The sequence below is a fragment of the Centruroides sculpturatus genome, unplaced genomic scaffold, assembly GCF_000671375.1.
Source record: "Centruroides sculpturatus isolate CEXI.00-Female unplaced genomic scaffold, Cexi_2.0 scaffold418, whole genome shotgun sequence".
NCBI lineage: Eukaryota > Metazoa > Arthropoda > Arachnida > Scorpiones > Buthidae > Centruroides > Centruroides sculpturatus.
In genome coordinates, this window is record NW_019385248.1 from 316,247 (window position 1) to 335,324 (window position 19,078).

Below are 19,078 nucleotides of genomic sequence, written 5' to 3' on the forward strand. Positions count from 1 at the left end.
ATGCAGAAAGCAACGGTAAACTGAATTATACGAAAAACAAGAAAAAGTAAATCGGGAGATATTCGCGAGTGGGCGAAGAAGATAAAATCTATTTAATATCAACGTTTGTTTATAAATATCCAAAGCGTTTGTAGCACCATAATGCTTTTCACATATACCTGAGCTTAAAACATGTGGTTGAATATAAAAATCTAGGTTATGTATAAGATAGATGCAAAAGTGTATAACTGTTTTAATGTAACAAAGAGTTTTCTATTTGACGTTACTTTATACGATTTTTTTCTGACAAACTTGCGAATTTTCTCTACATTTCTTCAAAATGTTTTCTGTAAATAGTTTTTTGCTTCAACGGTGTGATTATCTCTGATATAATTTCAACATACAATTTGTATGTTTTAATAATTGTCTATAAAATAACTGTTTGTTTCTGATTATACTACAATTTATGTGAAAGTAATTCTTTGCTCGTGTAAATTACATTTACGATTAATATAGAAGTAAAAAAATATATTAAATATTTCCTCACAATAAATAAACTTTTATTCTACTATTTTATATTAGAAAATGAACTTACAGAATGCGTATTCTTTTAATAATTATAAAATTAACGTTGCAGGTCGACAGAAGATAATTAATCGACATTTTAAAATTTAACAATTATCACGCAATCGTTATACCTCTTCCACGATAATCGATATTGCGGGCACGGTTATATTTATTTCTATTATTCACTACATTTGTAATCGAAACATTTAAGGGAATGCAGCTTGTGAAAGAGGCGAAAATGAAATACACGGAGTTACTTATTCTATTTATGTCGGTTAAATTCTTGATAGCAGAAGCGAGTAAGTAAGACGTTAATTATATTATTTAGATAAAAAAAAATAAACTAACTTCTGAATTATTATTCTTCAGTTCTATCAATATCTATTTTTGATTGCAAGATTTAGGCGATATCAATATGTATTTAGGCTTTAGTGTTTCGAGTATACTTTATCATAATTTAATTTTAACATCTGTAGATGTCTTCGGGATAATAACCAGTGGTCGATTTATTTGTAATTTTATTGCTAAAAACCAGAAAAAGTTAGTGTAACTAAGATCGATTCATTCTGTTTGAAATTATTTATGTCTTATATACGTTTTGAAGTTACAATGGTACATCGGTACTCGAACTTAATTTGCTTTAGAAGGTCGTTCGACTGCAATCTCAATATTGAATTAATTTTTTTCATGAAGAATAATGTAAATTAAACTAATTCGTTGCATATCCCTCAAAATAATCGTATAACAGAATTTTAATTACATCAAAGTTAAGAAAAAATTTCGAAATCATGAAAAGAACCAAAAAGCAACTTTACGAAATACAAAAGAGTGAAATAAGCCTATTCATTGTATTAGGTAAAACAGAAAATTCTGTATATTGTTAAAAAAAATTGTCGTTACTTAACACAGATGTGTGATGTAACATTTCGTCACTAATACAGGATCGTATTGTTTGTTTACGAACTTATTTTAAAATGTAAACTTTACGTTACGTTTTAGAAAAATTAAGTAGAAAAGTATGCAGAAAAAAACATATTCGGAATATTTTTTTATAACTGAAAGCAGGCAACGTGTAGATTTATAGGTTAAATATTACTAAAATTTCAAACTTTCAAATGTTTTCGAAAGCAGTTTCAATAGCACAGTGTTATGGTTAACCATTTCTGGTATATGAAAAAGCATGTACGCGCTCAAATGGAAAAAAACTTCATATGAAAAAAATACATATCGCTGAAATTTTCGAGTAAATACTTGGATGGGGAAACCAAGTCTACAGGAATGACGTTTGCACTTAGTTGTTTGAGTTTTAAAAAACTTTCCTACGTTAAATATTTATGATTTTAGAGCAGTGTGATCAGTTGTTTTCTGGAAAACATAAAAAATTCTCGGATAAGATATATTAAAAAAACCCTTAAATTTTGACGCTTAATAATAACAGAAAAGTATTTTGACATTTTTGAGTTGAGAAAATTGCGTTAAACACGGATAACTCGGATTTATGGTGCTTTATTTCTTTATTACACAAGTCGATAATTTAATTATAATTTTTTTATAACGTTTACTTATCATTAATTATTTTTCAAATAATAATTTCAATAAATTAGTAGATACTTTATAAGAAACTTTTAAAAATCTGCCGCTGTAAAACGTGTGTAAACTTGAATCGCACAGTAGTCAATATTTTTTCCAGTTTTGCATGTTTTTGTTTTTTACAGGTATTTTTACACACAAAATCGTTCTATTTCAAAACTTTTTTCTGTTATATTTTAATGTCATTTTTGATACGTTTTACTCTACATTGATTTTTATAGTAAGCACGTTTTTTTCTTATTACAATATTAAATCATGAAGAGATGATCTTCTTCATACAAAATAATTTGTACAAAAAATATTTCAGTTTATTTTTCGTGAATTACAAAATTTTTCCATGGTCGTTATCATTTACAGTAGCCAATTCCTAAATAATTTTCACAAATAAAAGTTCAAAAGAAGAAGAATGTGTTAAAAATTTATACAGATGATTTTTCTTATAAGCATTTAACTATATTAATATATATGCAATTTAACTTTATTATACAATAGTAAATTTTGACTTTCGTACAAAACAAAATATTATATTTTTTCACATTCATATTATATAAAATAGTTATTTTATATAATATGAATTTCATTAATTTTATATAGATTTGTTACATACACTTGACCTACATACAAAAATTATCAACATGTATTTCACTTATGCCAAGATAGAGAAAAATCGAAACTACTTTATTGATGCGTTATTTACTTAATAATATTGTTAAATAAGACTTGTTATTTAATGAATACTTGCATCGTTATATAACTATTTTTCTTTTAAGAAAAAACAAGCTATAAGGTAAGTTTTCGCGTATAGTCTTTCCCTACTGCAGATATGGCACAAGACTCTCTTTATTTTTTCACCCTGTCGACCTTTAACCTCAAAAATCGAATAGCATTAATCCCCTTATAAACAATCCTCCCAGCAAAATTTCAGAAAATTTCGATAAATGTATAACATTAACATGTTTCTAGTAAGTCACATATTACCAGTTTTATAAACAATTTCAAACTTAACTCCTTAAAATAATGTAACTAAACATAAAAACAACTTAAAACTGAAAAAACGAAACAAAAGCGTTAATTTTGAAGAAAAAGCTTCAAGTTTTATTTTTCCTTGTCTCGTCTTTCTGTGAAATTTGACACTGACCAGTCATTGTTTACACAGCTGGATGACCTTGAGAACAGCTGTTGTCGTATTTCCCGGGACATTATCATAGACGTTTCGGGAGAAGAAGGGTTTACAGTAGGGTGAATACCAGCTAGACCTATATTTTTTAATATTTTTAAAAAGTTAAAATTTTTATTGAGATTTCCGACCCCCCGACTTAATTAAATTTATATATAATAAAATCTATTAATTGAAAAAATGAAAAAACTATCGAAGGTCGTTTCTGACATCAGAAACTAGTTTTAAATAACTTTACCGAAGGAAAATCAGTGCACTACAACTTTAGAACGATGAATGAAATTTAATAAAAAAAATCCCATTAAATAACAATTAAGCGTCAATCGTGCGTCATTAAAGGTAGAATAAAATCTCAATAAAATTTTTTCGCGAGGGAAAAAATTTTTGAAAAAATTTGGAGACTTAAAATTAAAACATCCAAAAATGCCAAAAAATAAGATAAATTTTTTCGGAGGGCCCAAACGATCGAGTTTTATGTAACGCTATGGAACTTGCCCGAGTATTCTCGGAATGAGGGCTTAACTTTTAAACTGTGGTAAATTTATCGCAGTTTAATGAAAAAGGAAACAGATTTCGACTTTCATGTCCACTACATGGAACCACGTTGCCTAGCTCTTCCATTGTCTCTGCTGTAACTGCATATTCAAGTTCTACACCGAATTAAACCAATTGTCGTCCACATGTCATCAGTTACGCTCAGCTTCATTCTCTGATTCCATTCTAAAGTTTCAACTTTTATGTAACTATTTAAAATATGTGTTTTTTCAACCGTGTGAAGCGATTTACCGACGAAATGTTTGACACGAAGTTCCCTCAATTCACAAACTCAAAGTCTCAAACTCGGATGATTTTAACGAGCGACTACAATTTAAATTAACTAACACCTTTCTCGCTTAAATTCCGAATGACTTTATTATTATTATTCTCTTATTTTTTAGTTTAGTTTAATTTTACTTCATTATTACATTTTTTTTTTATCTGTACTTTTCGTCAATTTTGATCTTCTCTAATCAATCAGTCCCTTCTATTTGTGACATATTACTGCGCAAAATACTCCCCCAGGCTAACTATTTCGAGAACATTATCGTCTCGAGTTTCTCGATGTCACCGATATAGTTATAATTTTAAAAAAATTTTTTACATTGATATAACTCTAGTTTATAACCTTCACGATACGTTTTATTTTTTCAGATCCATCCAAAGAAGATGTGATAAAGTTTTCCACACCTGTTGTTTGTATAATTTTTATCATTTAATAATAATTATTTATAGTTTTTTTTATGGTTTCTTAAATTTTTAGTATTTTTCAAGTGATTTTGCGATTTCTACGAACGAAATACATGAATATATAGCATTTCCTTTTTCCACGCTCTGTAAGTACAAGAAATTCAGGTAAGAAATTAATAACAATCTCGTTATAATATAGAATGTGTTTAAGTAAACAATTACAATAATAGTACTTAATTCAGGAATACATACAACAGCTATATTTAATCACAATTATTAATATAGAAATCATTGTTTTCAAGTACACATGTTATATATATATTACTGTATTCGTCAACATAAAAAAATTTCGGAAACAAAACCAAATATAAATGCTTAGTGCAGAATAATATAATTGTTTGTTTTGTTCGTTATACAGATTTTTTGTAATATATTTAACTCAAAGAAAGAAAAGAGAGCTTTACTAGAATTAGAATTCATTTTTTGTCCTTTTAAAACCCTTTGGACGGTCCTACGGTAATTATAGTAACTTTTGTACTGTTATATGAGAGAGAAATAAGAAGAGATAGTAAACAATAGTTGTTTGATCGAACTTCGTTCACCGATTCATTATATCAATAGAGTGTAAGATTCTTTCGTAATAATGAAATTTTTCTTTGGTCCAACTTAGAATAATAGCTATTAGTGTTATTTTTTAAAAAAATTAAAACACACATGTCGCCAGATGACAGCCTACCGCTCTGGTGGATCAAATCCTTACTGGTCAAGGCATCCCCAGGAATTAAGCGAAGAGTGGTCCGTTCGGATATGTCGGGTCCGTCCTTCACCACCCGGTAGCTCCATTGTGTGCCTGGCCGAAACCATAATGCGCCTGCTATAAATAAAATATAAATTGGCATTAGAAAACAGTGAACAGGATTATCACACTTTTTTGTCTTAGTTTTATTTAAAATAATTTTATGTAATTTATCGTTTTTTAGAGCCACGTAGGTATTTTTGACATTCAAAATTTTAATATTTTAATTTAGATGTCAAATTACCAAACGGAATGAAACTAAGTACTATTATCCTGTGGAACAAGTAAAAATTGGGGTATGTTAAACATTTCGTATTTGCATGAAGTTTAATATATTCTATAATTTGTTTGTTTTAATGTAACCGTACGAAAATATCTTCATTAACTTTATCGAAAGAAATAAGTAATAACGATAAATTATCGCCGGTTTATTATTAAATAGCATAATATTTTCATTTTTAATTAAAGAAGTGTAAGATAAGAATGCCAAATTTTATACTGTTCGAAAGTAATTAAATTTAATTTATTACATTTTTTCATTACTGATTTATAAATTTTAAGCGAAAAAATTAATTATCGTGTTCAACTTTATACTGAAATTAAAAAATATATATCTTTTGTTAAATTAGTTTAACTCGTCAGTATATTTACTTGCTAAGCGTGACAGTTGTTCACAACTATATAAATGCTACTTTTTGTGTCAATTGTAATTGATTTATTTTAAAATACCTTTAAGTTTATCGAAAAGAGCATTACAACTATAAAATCATACAAAATGAATTATAAGTCCAAAATATTACAAAAAACACATAAGTAAGAAATCTTCCTCTATTTCTTCTTCGTGCATTGTAACTCCATTACTAGGTAGTATATATATTTAAAGGCTGTTTCCATACAATTCGTTTAAGAAAAAAGTGTAGTATTTCTCGGAAGTCACATTATTTCAGTTCAAAAATTTTCTTTGAAAAGTGATCAATAAATGTGGGGAACGACTGGATTGCTAAAAATCATTGTACAGGAGCATCTCTGTACTAATTTCAAAGTAGAAAGCGTGTATTTTACATCCAATAAATAAAAAAAAAGAATTAAAATTTGCAGACTCGCATTTTGACAATTTTAAAATAAACGTTTTCTATTCAAATCTAAATTATTTTTATTTGTTCTTTACGAATGCATTACCAGAAACATAATTATTATCACTTCGTAAACTATCAATGTTACGTTTTAACAGGACGCCGACATCACCGACCAGTCCCAGTTTATTAATGCTGATATGAGTGATGTTGTGGAGTTTACTCCAATTAACATATTTTTACCTTTTCAATTCGTCATTAAAAACAAGAATCTAGAACTTTCTTGGAAATCACTAATTTCTCCGTTCTCTTTTTGGGTAAGTAACGCTTAAAAATTTAATTGATACAAAATTTTAAATATTACTTCAAACACAGAAAACCTTTCATATAAAGGTGTGGCTGGTGATTTTCTTCTGTACTTTGGTCGCTGGAATACTCATATTTATAATACTGAGTTACGACAAATCACCAGAAGACAATAACAAAGATTGGAATAAAAAAAGATTCGTTTGGTTTCTGTTTGGAAGTTATCTTAACCAAGGTAAGAATCAACGTAACACAAGACAATATTTTCATTTAAAAACTGTATTTGGTGCACATTAGATTTTTTATATTTATTTGAGGAATCGACTTCAAAGTCGTTAAACGCTCATCCTCCAGAGTGGCCTTGGTCTTCTGGATTCTTCCGGTTTTGATCATATGTTGGGCTTATGGTGGAACGTTAACTTCATTTATGATTACCAAGGAAAAACAGCCATTGCCAAAAACGTTTGAAGAATTAGCATCAGCTGTCCAGAAAGGAGAATTTACTTGTACTGCACCTGATCTCCCGTATGTGATGAACTTCTTTAAGGTAAGTTGCTGTTCGTAAATTCATAAAATAATATCTCACGTAAAATATTTTAAATTTCTTTATAAATACAGTAAAATCCGTCAAGTGTACAGAGATATTTAGGTAGTGTTATCGAAGTTGTGGGTTTTCCGTAGCTTTAAAAGTGCATAAATTGCTTCATTAAAAATTCAGAAATCTAAAGCTGTTTTCATATCAACAATTTATTTTTATTGTTTTATTTGAAGGTAACATTTTATTTCACAAAGATCATATCTGTCTTGAAAACAACGAGAAACTTTAATAATTTTGATGCTTTCATATGAGTATCTTCTTGTTTTATTTAATTTGTTTTTTTTTTCTATTTTTATTGTGTTATCTTTATTTCTTTCCTCATTTAGATATCATTTTAACAAGTTAAATTTCCAATTTGATAAACACTTTTTGCTATAAATGCAAAAGGTCTGCTGAAAATTCTGTTACAAATGTTAGTTTAAATTTTCACTTTCGCTTTTACAATAACAATTCGTAATCTGTTCACATTTGCGGATACAGAAAACAACCGCAGAAGACCCGAAGCTTTTTACTATAGAGTGTAAAAGCTAGTTAAATAATTGCGTATATACCTTTTGTGAAATTATGTGACCCGGAAAAATATATCTGGAAGCATTGTAATTAATGAAAAAGAGTGATATTAGGTCTGATGGTTGCTAACACAATTGCTACATATTAATTAAAAAAAGAGAAATTTCTTCAAACAATTAATGGGTACGGATTCCGTGATGGTTTTCGATTGATTTAACTCGATGGAAAACGATTATGTTCTTAACTGGAAAAAAAACAAGATTCTAAAAACACATCCACCAGCTAAAAACGCACGTACTTTTCTTTGTAGGAAAACTGACTGGTCATGGCAGTCCAATCATATTGTCAACATTATCTCAGAATGGTTCAGGCAAACGAGATTCAAGTCATGAATTAGTCAGTCGAGGTACCAGGTTTGATTTCTATGGAAAATAAATGAATATTTCTAGTAAGGTCAGTAATGGCAAATAAAAAGCAATACGATAACACGATTGACCCGAAGACTTAATTCATTGAAAAATAGAAAAAAGTTCCTCAACATTTTCTTTAACTCGATCGACTGTTAAAGACAGATTTTTTAAACCAATCGTAAACAAATGACGATTTTCTTATTGTCAATAAAATGATTTTACTATTTATATTAGAAAGCTTTGTGTATAAATTTAAAAGCACAATGTAATATTAAAAATGAAATTCGGCCATAATCCATTTCCCCGTCTTGAAATATATTTTATATACCAAATGTAAAGTACTTATTATTAAATAACACACCTTACAGCTGAACGAAGACTTTTACAAGAGATATATTTATTACACAGAAGTAATTCAAAATTCAAATTACTGTATAATAAATTAATGTACTAATTTATTACACAGAAATACCCCGAACATAAGCGATAGGTGGCACCGAGCGATACCGTAAGTGGAATTCGCGTAAGTCGGGGTATAATTTCTCAATGTGTGTAAAATGCAAGTCGGGTGTATGTAAGCTAATAAATGTTCTCGTTAATTTTATATCGTCTTTTGATTCGTTCATTGTTACAAGAAATCACCACATAGAGTCTCTGAAGGCTCCGTAGATATAACAAACACATCCGAACATGTAAGCCGAACAATAGTGTGAGGGGAATGAGTAATCCAGGGTTGCGTGGCGCTCAAACAAAAGACGAATCGACGAGATTTGAAAATCGCGTAACTCCGGGTACGCGTAAGTCGGGGTAGCGTAAGACGAAGTATTACTGTACAGTAATAATTAAATGTATAATATAAAAATAATATAAATTTCGATTATTAAAAATAAAAAAATCGGACATTTTCTAGAATCGAAAATTGGACGATTGACGTAGAAATAACGTGAGACAAGTATAAAAAGTGTATTCTTATACGACGTCAAACGGTAATTTTTTACGTCAGAAATCAAATTGAGTTGATGGTGTCGAAATAAAAAAACTAATTCCAAAACCAAACAAAAAAAATTATTTGTTGTAAAATATTTCGATCCTCGAGAACTTTCTTTGAATCACCGAGAATCTAATCGAAAGAGATATTCATTAACCACGGCTTATTCAATAGTAGGAAATTTGAGAAATTTCAGAGGAAAACAGAGTCGCGTACGCGTTTTGAAACGTTAAAGTAACGTTGGGTTTCATTACTCTTCGAGAACGAACTAGGAGAGTAAGAATCCAGTCAATTATAAATAAGTAGGAAAAAGTATTTAGCTTATTTCATGAAATTGTCTCTTTTTAAAATGCCAGTAATGCATTCGAAATGTCGTTTCGTAACAATATAAATCAATTTATATTAAATTTTTTAAAAACCTCTATTTTCAGAATTCCAAACTAAGTTATTTGAAAATTTTATATGAAGAAATTTTAAGCAATGATATCATAGATACATACGATTTGTTTATGAACGGTAACGATGAATCCTTCGATTACACTCGTGTTGCATACATTTACAATATGGGTTTCATGAAAATTTCTGATTTCGAAACCGCCATGGATGTGACAGCGTCTGACGATGTATTATTTTCCATGCCTTCAGCATTCGTTATGAGAAAAGGATTTCCCCATAAAGAATATTTCAACAATATGTAAGTTCTATTTTAAGTATACGAATTCTTAGATTAAAAAAGTCGTAATTACACTTTATATTTATTTCAGAATGTACAATATATTCGAAAGTGGCGTTCAAGATCATGATACAGAAGTTGACACGTGGAACAATCCGCTTACGAAACATATTAAAGAGAGAGTTAGTATGAGTAAAGAAACTAAGTCTAATGTTGACCCCTTGGTTTTAAGACATTTTTATGGAGCCTTCGCAATTCTCGTTATCGGTTACCTTCTCTCGTTCGCTTGCTTCCTTGTCGAATTAATAATTGGAAANCTCCCAAAATCAGACTATCCTAACATTAGATCCTATTACTTTTGAAGTAGGTTCAAATCACTGTAGTTCCACAAATAATCACTATAGTAGAGATATTATTACGAAACATATTAAAGAGAGAGTTAGTATGAGTAAAGAAACTAAGTCTAATGTTGACCCCTTGGTTTTAAGACATTTTTATGGAGCCTTCGCAATTCTCGTTATCGGTTACCTTCTCTCGTTCGCTTGCTTCCTTGTCGAATTAATAATTGGAAAAACGATGAAAAGATTCCAAATTTAAATTTGTTAATCTATAATATTCACTTTCATCTCCATGTTCTTTGTTTCCTCCGAATAATCGAACATTTGATTTATCGAAAGTTTTGCGTTTGGTTTTAAATATTCTATAATTTTTCAATATTAAGTGAGAAAGTTATATTCTGATGTTTTGTAATTTTCTATTCTCTAAACTGACGCGATAAAATTATCTTATAAAATAAAACTCTTCACCTGTAAACTGAATTCCAGTGTTATATTTTAAAGATGATTACACATCATTTATTAGAGTAGATAAAAATTCGAAAGATGATATTCGAATCAATAATTAATATTAATTTTCACAAACATAATTTTATATTCAGGATTTCTTTCCTATAATACTACTACTATAATTGATTTTAGTATACTTTATATATATGCTGAGCATCGATGTCTACGTTACTCCTTTGGAATTTTGTTATGATTATTACCAATTTATTATTTTGTACGTGATTAAAAAATATTTATAAAACATTGCGATTATTTTTTATCAAAACGTATATTTTGTACATTTCTGTTTCAATTAAACATCGTCACTTTTCTGGTAATGTAATCTATATCGCAATCCTGTGTTAGAAATTTTATTTACTACTTATAGAAAGATTTGCAGCGGTAATCGCTCAAACCGTTTCTTGTGATTTTCCGAAATAAATGGCATTAAACAGTACACAATCTGGTCGTTTTGATCAGGAAAATTTGCTGAACATCCCTGGTTAAGGAGAATGTATTTACTAAGTATTTTTTACCTGTATGTACTGTACACCCACACATAAACGCTTCTGTCAGCAGTATGTGAGGAAGATGGCCTTCGAGGTGTAATAATTTGACGTTTTCAGTTTGTACTGTACCTAATCTTCAATTGAGGAATTGTAATACAGTATTTATAATAGGGGGCAAATATAAGTTAAAAATATTTTAAGCAATTGCTAATTGAGCTTTGTTTGGTTTAATCATAAGCATTTGCCAATGTCGCGTATGAGCGAGGCCAGCACTGCTACAAAGCATAAGAAATCTGAACGCTTGCAATATTCTGTAACAGGAAGCTTAAAGCAAAACTTTTTACTTGTCATCAGCAGAATTCCGGTTTTAAACAGATTCATTTTGGAAGTTATTGCTGTCAAGCTGGAATGTGTATTATGCTTAATTGACTTTCGATCCAGTGCAACTTCATAACATTGCAAACAAATAGTAACACTATTTATTGTACACGAAACTGTTACAATACATAAAATGTAAACATTTATTAAAGATTGTAATACTTTTTTGCGTTTTGTCAGCATTATAACTTTTATTATGTTATTGTTATCACGATCATTTCGATTACGCGTTATTGGGATTCACTATGTGTGTTAAAATTCATGTATTTACGTATCAATATTATTGATGTTAATAATGAATAATAAAGCACAGTTTTAAATTTTACACGGGTTTTTTGTTACTTATTACATCTGATGGGCAATTTTACGGTAAAAATATTTATAAAGTAGATATGTTACAGCCGGATAATTTTCTGATTAATACTCGTATAATAATAAATACAGTAGTTATAAATTTATGCTTATTCTACGTGTTAGTAGTTACGATACAAGTAACTTCGTTCGATGTTAGTGTGAGCCCGAAGGTTTACGGGCCCGAATTTTTAGAGATTTGTAACTATTGACTTATTTTTTCGAGATCTTAATGTACCTACTTGCCGATAGATGAATTAGTGAATAATATCGGCTCGGATGTCACCTCGGTTTTCAACATGTAGATGGAAAAGTTGACGGATTGTTGCGAAAGACTATAGGTACGTTACTACTAACTGTTTCAATTGAGAACAAGACGATGCCTGCACTCATCGATACAGGAAGTTCCGTCAGCCTTATATCCCAAGGACTATTAGATAATTTATCCAAATACTTTCAATAGTAATCGGGTGTGAAGATTATCACTACAGCTACAGGATCTACCACTAGCATGGCTAATGTATCAATCCTCCTTAAGATTGAAAGCCTGACAAAAAGCATTACTTTACATGTAGTATCCAGGTATTTGTCCATGTAGTATCCCTTACTTAATTTGATCTTATCCAGACATTAGAAAATTCAGTCATGTCATAGATTCTAGTCTTAATTAGATCTCCCAAAATCAGACTATCCTAACATTAGATCCTATTACTTTTGAAGTACGTTCAAATCACTCTAGTTCCACAAATAATCACTATAGTAGAGATATTAGTCATTCTTGTAATAGCATAAGTAACAATAGTAATAGCTTATATAAGATAGATCAGAGGGAGACCCCTTAGGCTCCTAACCATGTATTCCCACCTTCTTTGGCTCAGAATGCAGCAGGAACTTGTAGGGGTAGGGATAGTTCTACTTCCTTAAAGGAATCTCTGCTAAATATTTTTAACATTGGAGATGTTGTTAACCCTAAACTGAAGTATGAACATAAGCAGTAGCTACAGAGCATTATTTTAGGATTTCGGGAAGTTTTTCTGCTCAGAAGTTTTCAGTGCCAGCCCTAAAAATAGCTTCCCCTAGAATATTATTTAAGGACGAAGAGGCCCATAACTCTCAAACCTTAGAGAGCAGCTTACCGTGATAGTGAAGAGATTGATAGACAGGGGGAACTATTGCTAAAATCTGGATTAATTGAACCATCGTCGTTTCCGTATGCTGCCCCAGTCAAATTAGCTAAGAAAAGAGATAAGGGGAAAACTAGAATATGTATGGATAATAGAAAGTTAAACGAGATGATTAACCCTTTGCTTTCTACACATTTTTATACAGATGCTAGTGGAGATGGTATAGGGAGTATCATGAAACAGGAACACCCTGTTAAAGGATTACTTCCGATTGCCTATTTCTCCAGGTTCTTACGTAAATATGTAAAAAGGTAAACCATTAGTGAGAGAGAATACCTTGCAATTGTAGCATCTATTGAAAACTTTAACTTTTATCTTAAAATTAATACGGGTAACTTATACGAAGATTCTATGGATAAACTATTCGGTGCCAAAAAATTCTGTCCGTTTTGACAGGTGCCCGTCTAATAAGGGTGGTCGCCTAAACAGTTTTCACTGTATATATATTTATTAAAGAGGTGCTTCTTATTTTAAAAAATTACTATAATGAAGTGCGGAAATATTCAACTGTTTTGTTTTATATCATGTGCGAATGAACAATAAGACATTACACTAAATCTTTAGTATAATATATGAATTGAAAAACACATCTTACTAAAAAATTCGGTGTTTAATATACTTGAACAAAGACTTACATAAACATAATACTGTAGAATACTCATAAATTAGCCGGTATTGTACGATATCTCACGTGCAATTACTGCTCGTCTGCTCAACCCGTATTTTTGGCTGTAAAACATTGTACTGCGCGCTTCTAAAGTATCTACGATTTGATGTCGCCATGTCTCTTACAAACTCCTTATTTAACCACAACCAAATACTATACTTATTTGGTGAAATGGATATAATCTAGCAGTTATTCTAAACGATAGTAACAATTGGTTATAACATTATAGGAATTATTATAGAAAAAATTATATTTGAAGAATGATGATTAACATTATTTCACATTTTTAGATGAATTTACTCGAAGGAGCATTTTTAAACTGTACTTTACATTTTTTTTTCCTTTTCTTCTTTTTTAAATCAAAAGTTTAAGTCTAAATGTTATAAAATGATTTATTATTTTTCATTTAATGTTGTGACATTCTTTAAAGTAAATTTTTGGAATTTTACAATTATAATTTATAATTTCAATTAAGAAACCCTTACATTTTTGTTTCTTCTTCAAAAGAACACTCTCAAAAGATCTGTTGCTGGTTTATAACTTGATGCTTGTTCGACAGAACATGCATTATATTTTGAAAATTTTACAGGTTTTTGAAAAAAGTAAGTTTTTAATGATATCACAATAAAAGAACTCTCGATAAAGTTTATAACTCTGATCTATATTATACTGTATATAAATTATGCGTTTATGTACTTCATAGATGACATTTAGCTTGCTTTTTATGTGTACACATAAATATATGTTCACATATAGGCTACAAACATATGAAACGTCGATCGACTCAAAGTAATGTGTAAGTGAAACAGAAAGATATATTTTACATTACATGTTACTTTATATATTGGTTTAACAGCGTGTGAGTTCTTCCGAATTTCACGTAGTTTTTACTTTCTATTCTAGTGATATACTTGACGTTTTTAAAAGTCATTTTCTATACATATATTTGTTTGTTATTTTGCAATATTAAATATTTGATAAAATTTATACCGAATTTTATGTTATAGGTTTAAATAAATTCATTGAATAACTTAAAACAAAAAAAGTTTATTAGTGTTAAAATTTGTAACTGAAGACAAATAAAAATTATAAAGGTGAATAACGAAAACTTGTATTATGTAAAAGGAAAATTTTGTGACAAATGACAATTCATTCATTTAAAATAGCAATAACATCTGTCAAACGTAATTGATATGAGTTAAGTCCATTTGCACGGAATCGCAATTATTTCAGAAATTTTAAAAGAAAATTCCTTTCTGAAATGTCAAAGCCTTGATGCATGAATTATCTCCAGAAACAGAGGATTAAACAATTAACCTTCTGAAGAATTGTTGTTATCGGCATAACGGAAAAATTCTTGTTTTCGAAACAGAAATGGTTGAAATTCCGTCTAAATGGACTTTTGTCGTATGTCATTTCGACTTTGACAGATATTTCCGTTGCTTTTAATGGATTAATGAATTATGGATATTCAACAAAATTTCTATTGATAACTGAAGCTCTTTAAACTAAAACGAAACTACGAACAGTAAACTTTATTTCATCCTTTCGGCTTAATTGCAAACTTTTTCATCGAGAATTTATTTAATTGGTAGTTATATTTTAGTCTGTGGTCAACGTATTGTTTTAGAAATATGATTTTAATCTTGTTGACGTGTTCATATTAACTTTACCCAAGACAAAACACAAAACAAGAGATTATATGTAAAGTTTAACATTAGTATTTTCAAATTTATAGAACAATAGTGTGACCACAGGGTCGGTATTACTTTGATACCGACTTTGATACTACTGTATCCTTCGGTCGATACAGAGACCACATGTTCGCGCGAGCGGAAAGGTATGAGGGTTGGACCCGGAATGGAGAGAAAAACGGAAGAAACTGCACTCGAGAAGGGTTTAACATAAACAACCGTTTATTTATGTTTAACGTAGGTTTACATTAGTAAATAAAATAGTTCTACTTATAGTTTCATCGATCATTTTCTAGTTCTAGTTTAACTGATTTCGCGTTTAGTTTACGCGGAGAGAGAGTGTGTACAATAGTGCGCGGGCAGAATAAATACCTTAGGTAGTATAGGAGATCAAGTCCAGCACAGAAAACGTTCAATAGTTCCTTCCAGTTGAATATGTATTGAGGTCAGTTGAGTCAGTTCTAGTCTTGTAGGCGAGAAGGAGATGTTGGTTGACGGAATCTCGGCGGAAGATAGACGTTCGGAGTGCACACACCGACACCAATAATAACTTCCACACCCTTTTATAATCAAGTCCTCATTTCGAACCTTTCTCCGATTACGTCAGCGATGACTATCTTCTTGGTCCAATGAGGGGACGGGTGACACAATCGTGACACAGAAATGTACTCATCTCAACAAGGAACCCAACTCGTGGAAATCGAGTTTTTTATTCAATTTATTTTCCCCCTTTTTCTCTTTTAATTTTCTGTTTTCTCGTTCCGTCTTTATAAAGTTTATAAAAAAATTTTAGTTTAAAACACAAAATTTCTGGTCCTCACAATAGACAATTGAAACGTTTCAGACGTTTTATTTATAATTGATTTTGAATGTAAATATTTTTAACGTATTGAATTTTGTATAAGGATAAATTCTTGTTTCTGTACTTGTCGCAATTTGTGAAGAAATTGTTGGGCTACAATTTGAAAAAACTGTAGATGTATAAATTTCCACTGTCGTTTGTACGTCTGGCTGTCTGTCCTCTTTTCTTCGCTGAATTTCGAGAACAATATTACATAGATGAACGAGTGGACAGCTTAAAGATAGGAAAGCTCAATTACCAATATAAACTGTTCGATCTGAACCAAAAGTTGATTAATTTCTATTCACAAATATTATCCTGAAACAGATCGGGTAGATGACAAGCATCACTCTGTCCTAACAGAAAATTTTAATGTTTCGCTGATTGCTAAAAGTAAGTGAAATTTGGCCCTCACTGTCATTATCGGTTGTTTTTGTGCAACAATGGTATACAGAGAATAAATGAAAAACGTAAGGAATGCTATTTTCGTGAAAATAAAGTTATTTTAATTAAAGTCTAGCAATCAGTTGCATATCTTATCCAGCCATAAAGTAAAATCTTGTCTGGCGTTAAAACACTGATAAGGCGTAGTTTTCATTAATTCTATTATCATCAGGAATATAACACAAGACCGCTTTCTATCTCTCCACCCCGCGACCTATAACCACCAAAATTAAATATTTTTAATGTCAATTATGTATAGGTTGAGTGTAATTAAAGAAACCCTATTTACTCTCCTGTCGAGCTCATTCTGCTTATCGGAATTTAATGAAACTTAAGTACATTTCTTACATAGACTATAGAAAAGTGATTTCTGCTATAAAAAGTTGTCGCCGGATAGCGTTTCTCACAAAATTTATACGCAATATGAACTTTAAAAAAGACTGCATCCAAAGTTGTTTTCCTTAAATCTTACTGTTAAAAGCCTAAAAAAATATACTTTCCTATTGTATGCATTACTGTGAACTCTTTCAACAGCATGTCATTCCTACCTTACTTGAACGGCAATGTTTACACACTACTGTCTTCATGCATGATGGATTAACCCCCCCCATTAGATTTCAAGCCAAGGAACTGCTTCGTATTGACTTCGGCGAGAATCGTAATATTTAGAACTTCTCAGAACACCGAGCGGCTTCGTTTATTATGCCTGAATTCCTTGATGTTCGGTTGTGGGGATTTCTAAAATATTGAGTTAGTAGAATAAGCATTGAAATTCTTTATGTAAATGCTAATATTTCAAGTTATGTGGCTTAAATTTGTAAAAAATTTCTTTTGTCGACCATTGAACTTAATGTAGTATGCCTTTATCGTTATAACGTTAATGTTGATGGAGCACACGACGAACATATTTTGTGACCGAATAATGTTTAATGTTTCTGAATTGTTATTCTTATTCTTTAGGCTTCACATATTCACATAATGGTAGAATTCTAAACTATTTTTTATTGCATAAATCAATTTACCATTGCTTCTGTAACGTATATACTAAGATCCATCAAAATTCGATATGCATAACTATGGGTCTAAACAGGATTATATCCAATCTCTACAAGTTATAACATCAAAATTTGTTTCTTTATTTTCCCCAAAGAAATAGTATTACGAGACACTCGCATACACGTTTATACGTAACTATATACTTTTTCGGCATTTTTCGTATGTTTTTATTTATTCTGTCGTGTGGTATCGAAACGTCGAGATTTTATAAAGTCTGAATAGTCAAATTCCACACGAATCGAAGACTTTCTCGTGTCGAAAATACTAGCCAGAAAGGAAGAACTTAGCAAGATGAAACAAAAGAATTAAGTCGTTCTAAAGCTACAAATTAAACTTAGCGTGCCGTTTCAAGGTACGAATAACCTAAGAAAAATAACTCGAAAGTGGATAAAGTAAAAATAATTTAAAATTAAAAGAACACCACTGATGGCACCGTAGATGGACTATAGAGATGGCGTCGGATCGTTAAGACGTATCTGTTTGTGCTCGTTATTTCTTCGAAATTTTTGGCGGAAGTTTTAGTTTTTGTTTCCGTGCTTGGTATCATTAGATCCGGCAAGACACCCCGAGTAATTCGGTAGGCAATTTATTTATCTGGGTTGATTAGGAAGGAATAATTGGAGTTTTAACTTTCGGATTTTCGGTCGAGTCTAGCGAGCGGGAGGTTAAATTTTCGGGGACAGCATTAAGGGGTTTTATGCAGGGTGGTGTAAAATACTAGTTCTGTAAGTGTGGTGGATTTAGGTTAATTGTTAGCTGAGATACAAGGGTTTTAATTTCGCCCTAACTCCTAATATGAGATTTTCTTTTTTTTTTGAATTTTCGTTACCAACGTATTCTCAACGGTCACCAAATATCCTAACCGTGATCGTAACGGCTTTAACGATGGTTTAAGCTTTTACCGTTGTTATCTGCTTTTTATTATTTAAACAAATCATAGTTTTAACTTTGCGTTTTAGCATTAATTTCTGGGTTTTATGCTTTGTTTCTTCGGTTTGCTGTATTGGGCTTATTTTAACTTTTATTTCTTATTTATTCCTTTACTTGAGGGTGTGTTTCTAATTAGTGATAGTTATGTACTGTACCTTAGTTCTAGCTGCTAGGTTAGCATATTTCAGTGGTCTTTAGTATCAGTTTCTCAGCACGGTGTTTGTTTTTCGCAAGTGCGGTCTTTTTTTTATTATTATTATTATTTTTTGTTTTTGGTTTTGTCACGATGGGGTCCTGCTATCTGTC

At 30.5% G+C, this 19,078-nt stretch overlaps 1 protein-coding gene across 1 annotated transcript; it reads left to right on the forward strand.

The window, feature by feature from the left end:
• Positions 1-677: 677 nt before the first annotated feature.
• LOC111636709 lies at positions 678-17,779 on the forward strand. Its single transcript, XM_023382013.1, has 10 exons — positions 678-845; positions 4,505-4,545; positions 4,614-4,705; positions 5,569-5,632; positions 6,568-6,726; positions 6,785-6,950; positions 7,033-7,262; positions 9,653-9,915; positions 9,986-10,076; positions 17,747-17,779. Exons 1-10 carry the CDS (start codon positions 761-763, stop codon positions 17,777-17,779), a joined length of 1,224 nt encoding a protein of 407 aa, XP_023237781.1. The 5' UTR covers positions 678-760.
• The last annotated feature ends 1,299 nt before the right edge of the window (positions 17,780-19,078 follow it).

Excerpts from the sequence above, each read along its gene's own strand:
- LOC111636709 (XM_023382013.1), top strand. The coding sequence starts at position 761 with ATGCAGCTTGTGAAAGAGGCGAAAATGAAATACACGGAGTTACTTATT. Across the intron at positions 4,706-5,568 it reads TGTAAGTACAAGAAATTCAG|ATGTCAAATTACCAAACGGA; the intron begins GTAAGAAATTAA and ends ATTTTAATTTAG. Across the intron at positions 9,916-9,985 it reads AAAGAATATTTCAACAATAT|AATGTACAATATATTCGAAA; the intron begins GTAAGTTCTATT and ends TATTTATTTCAG.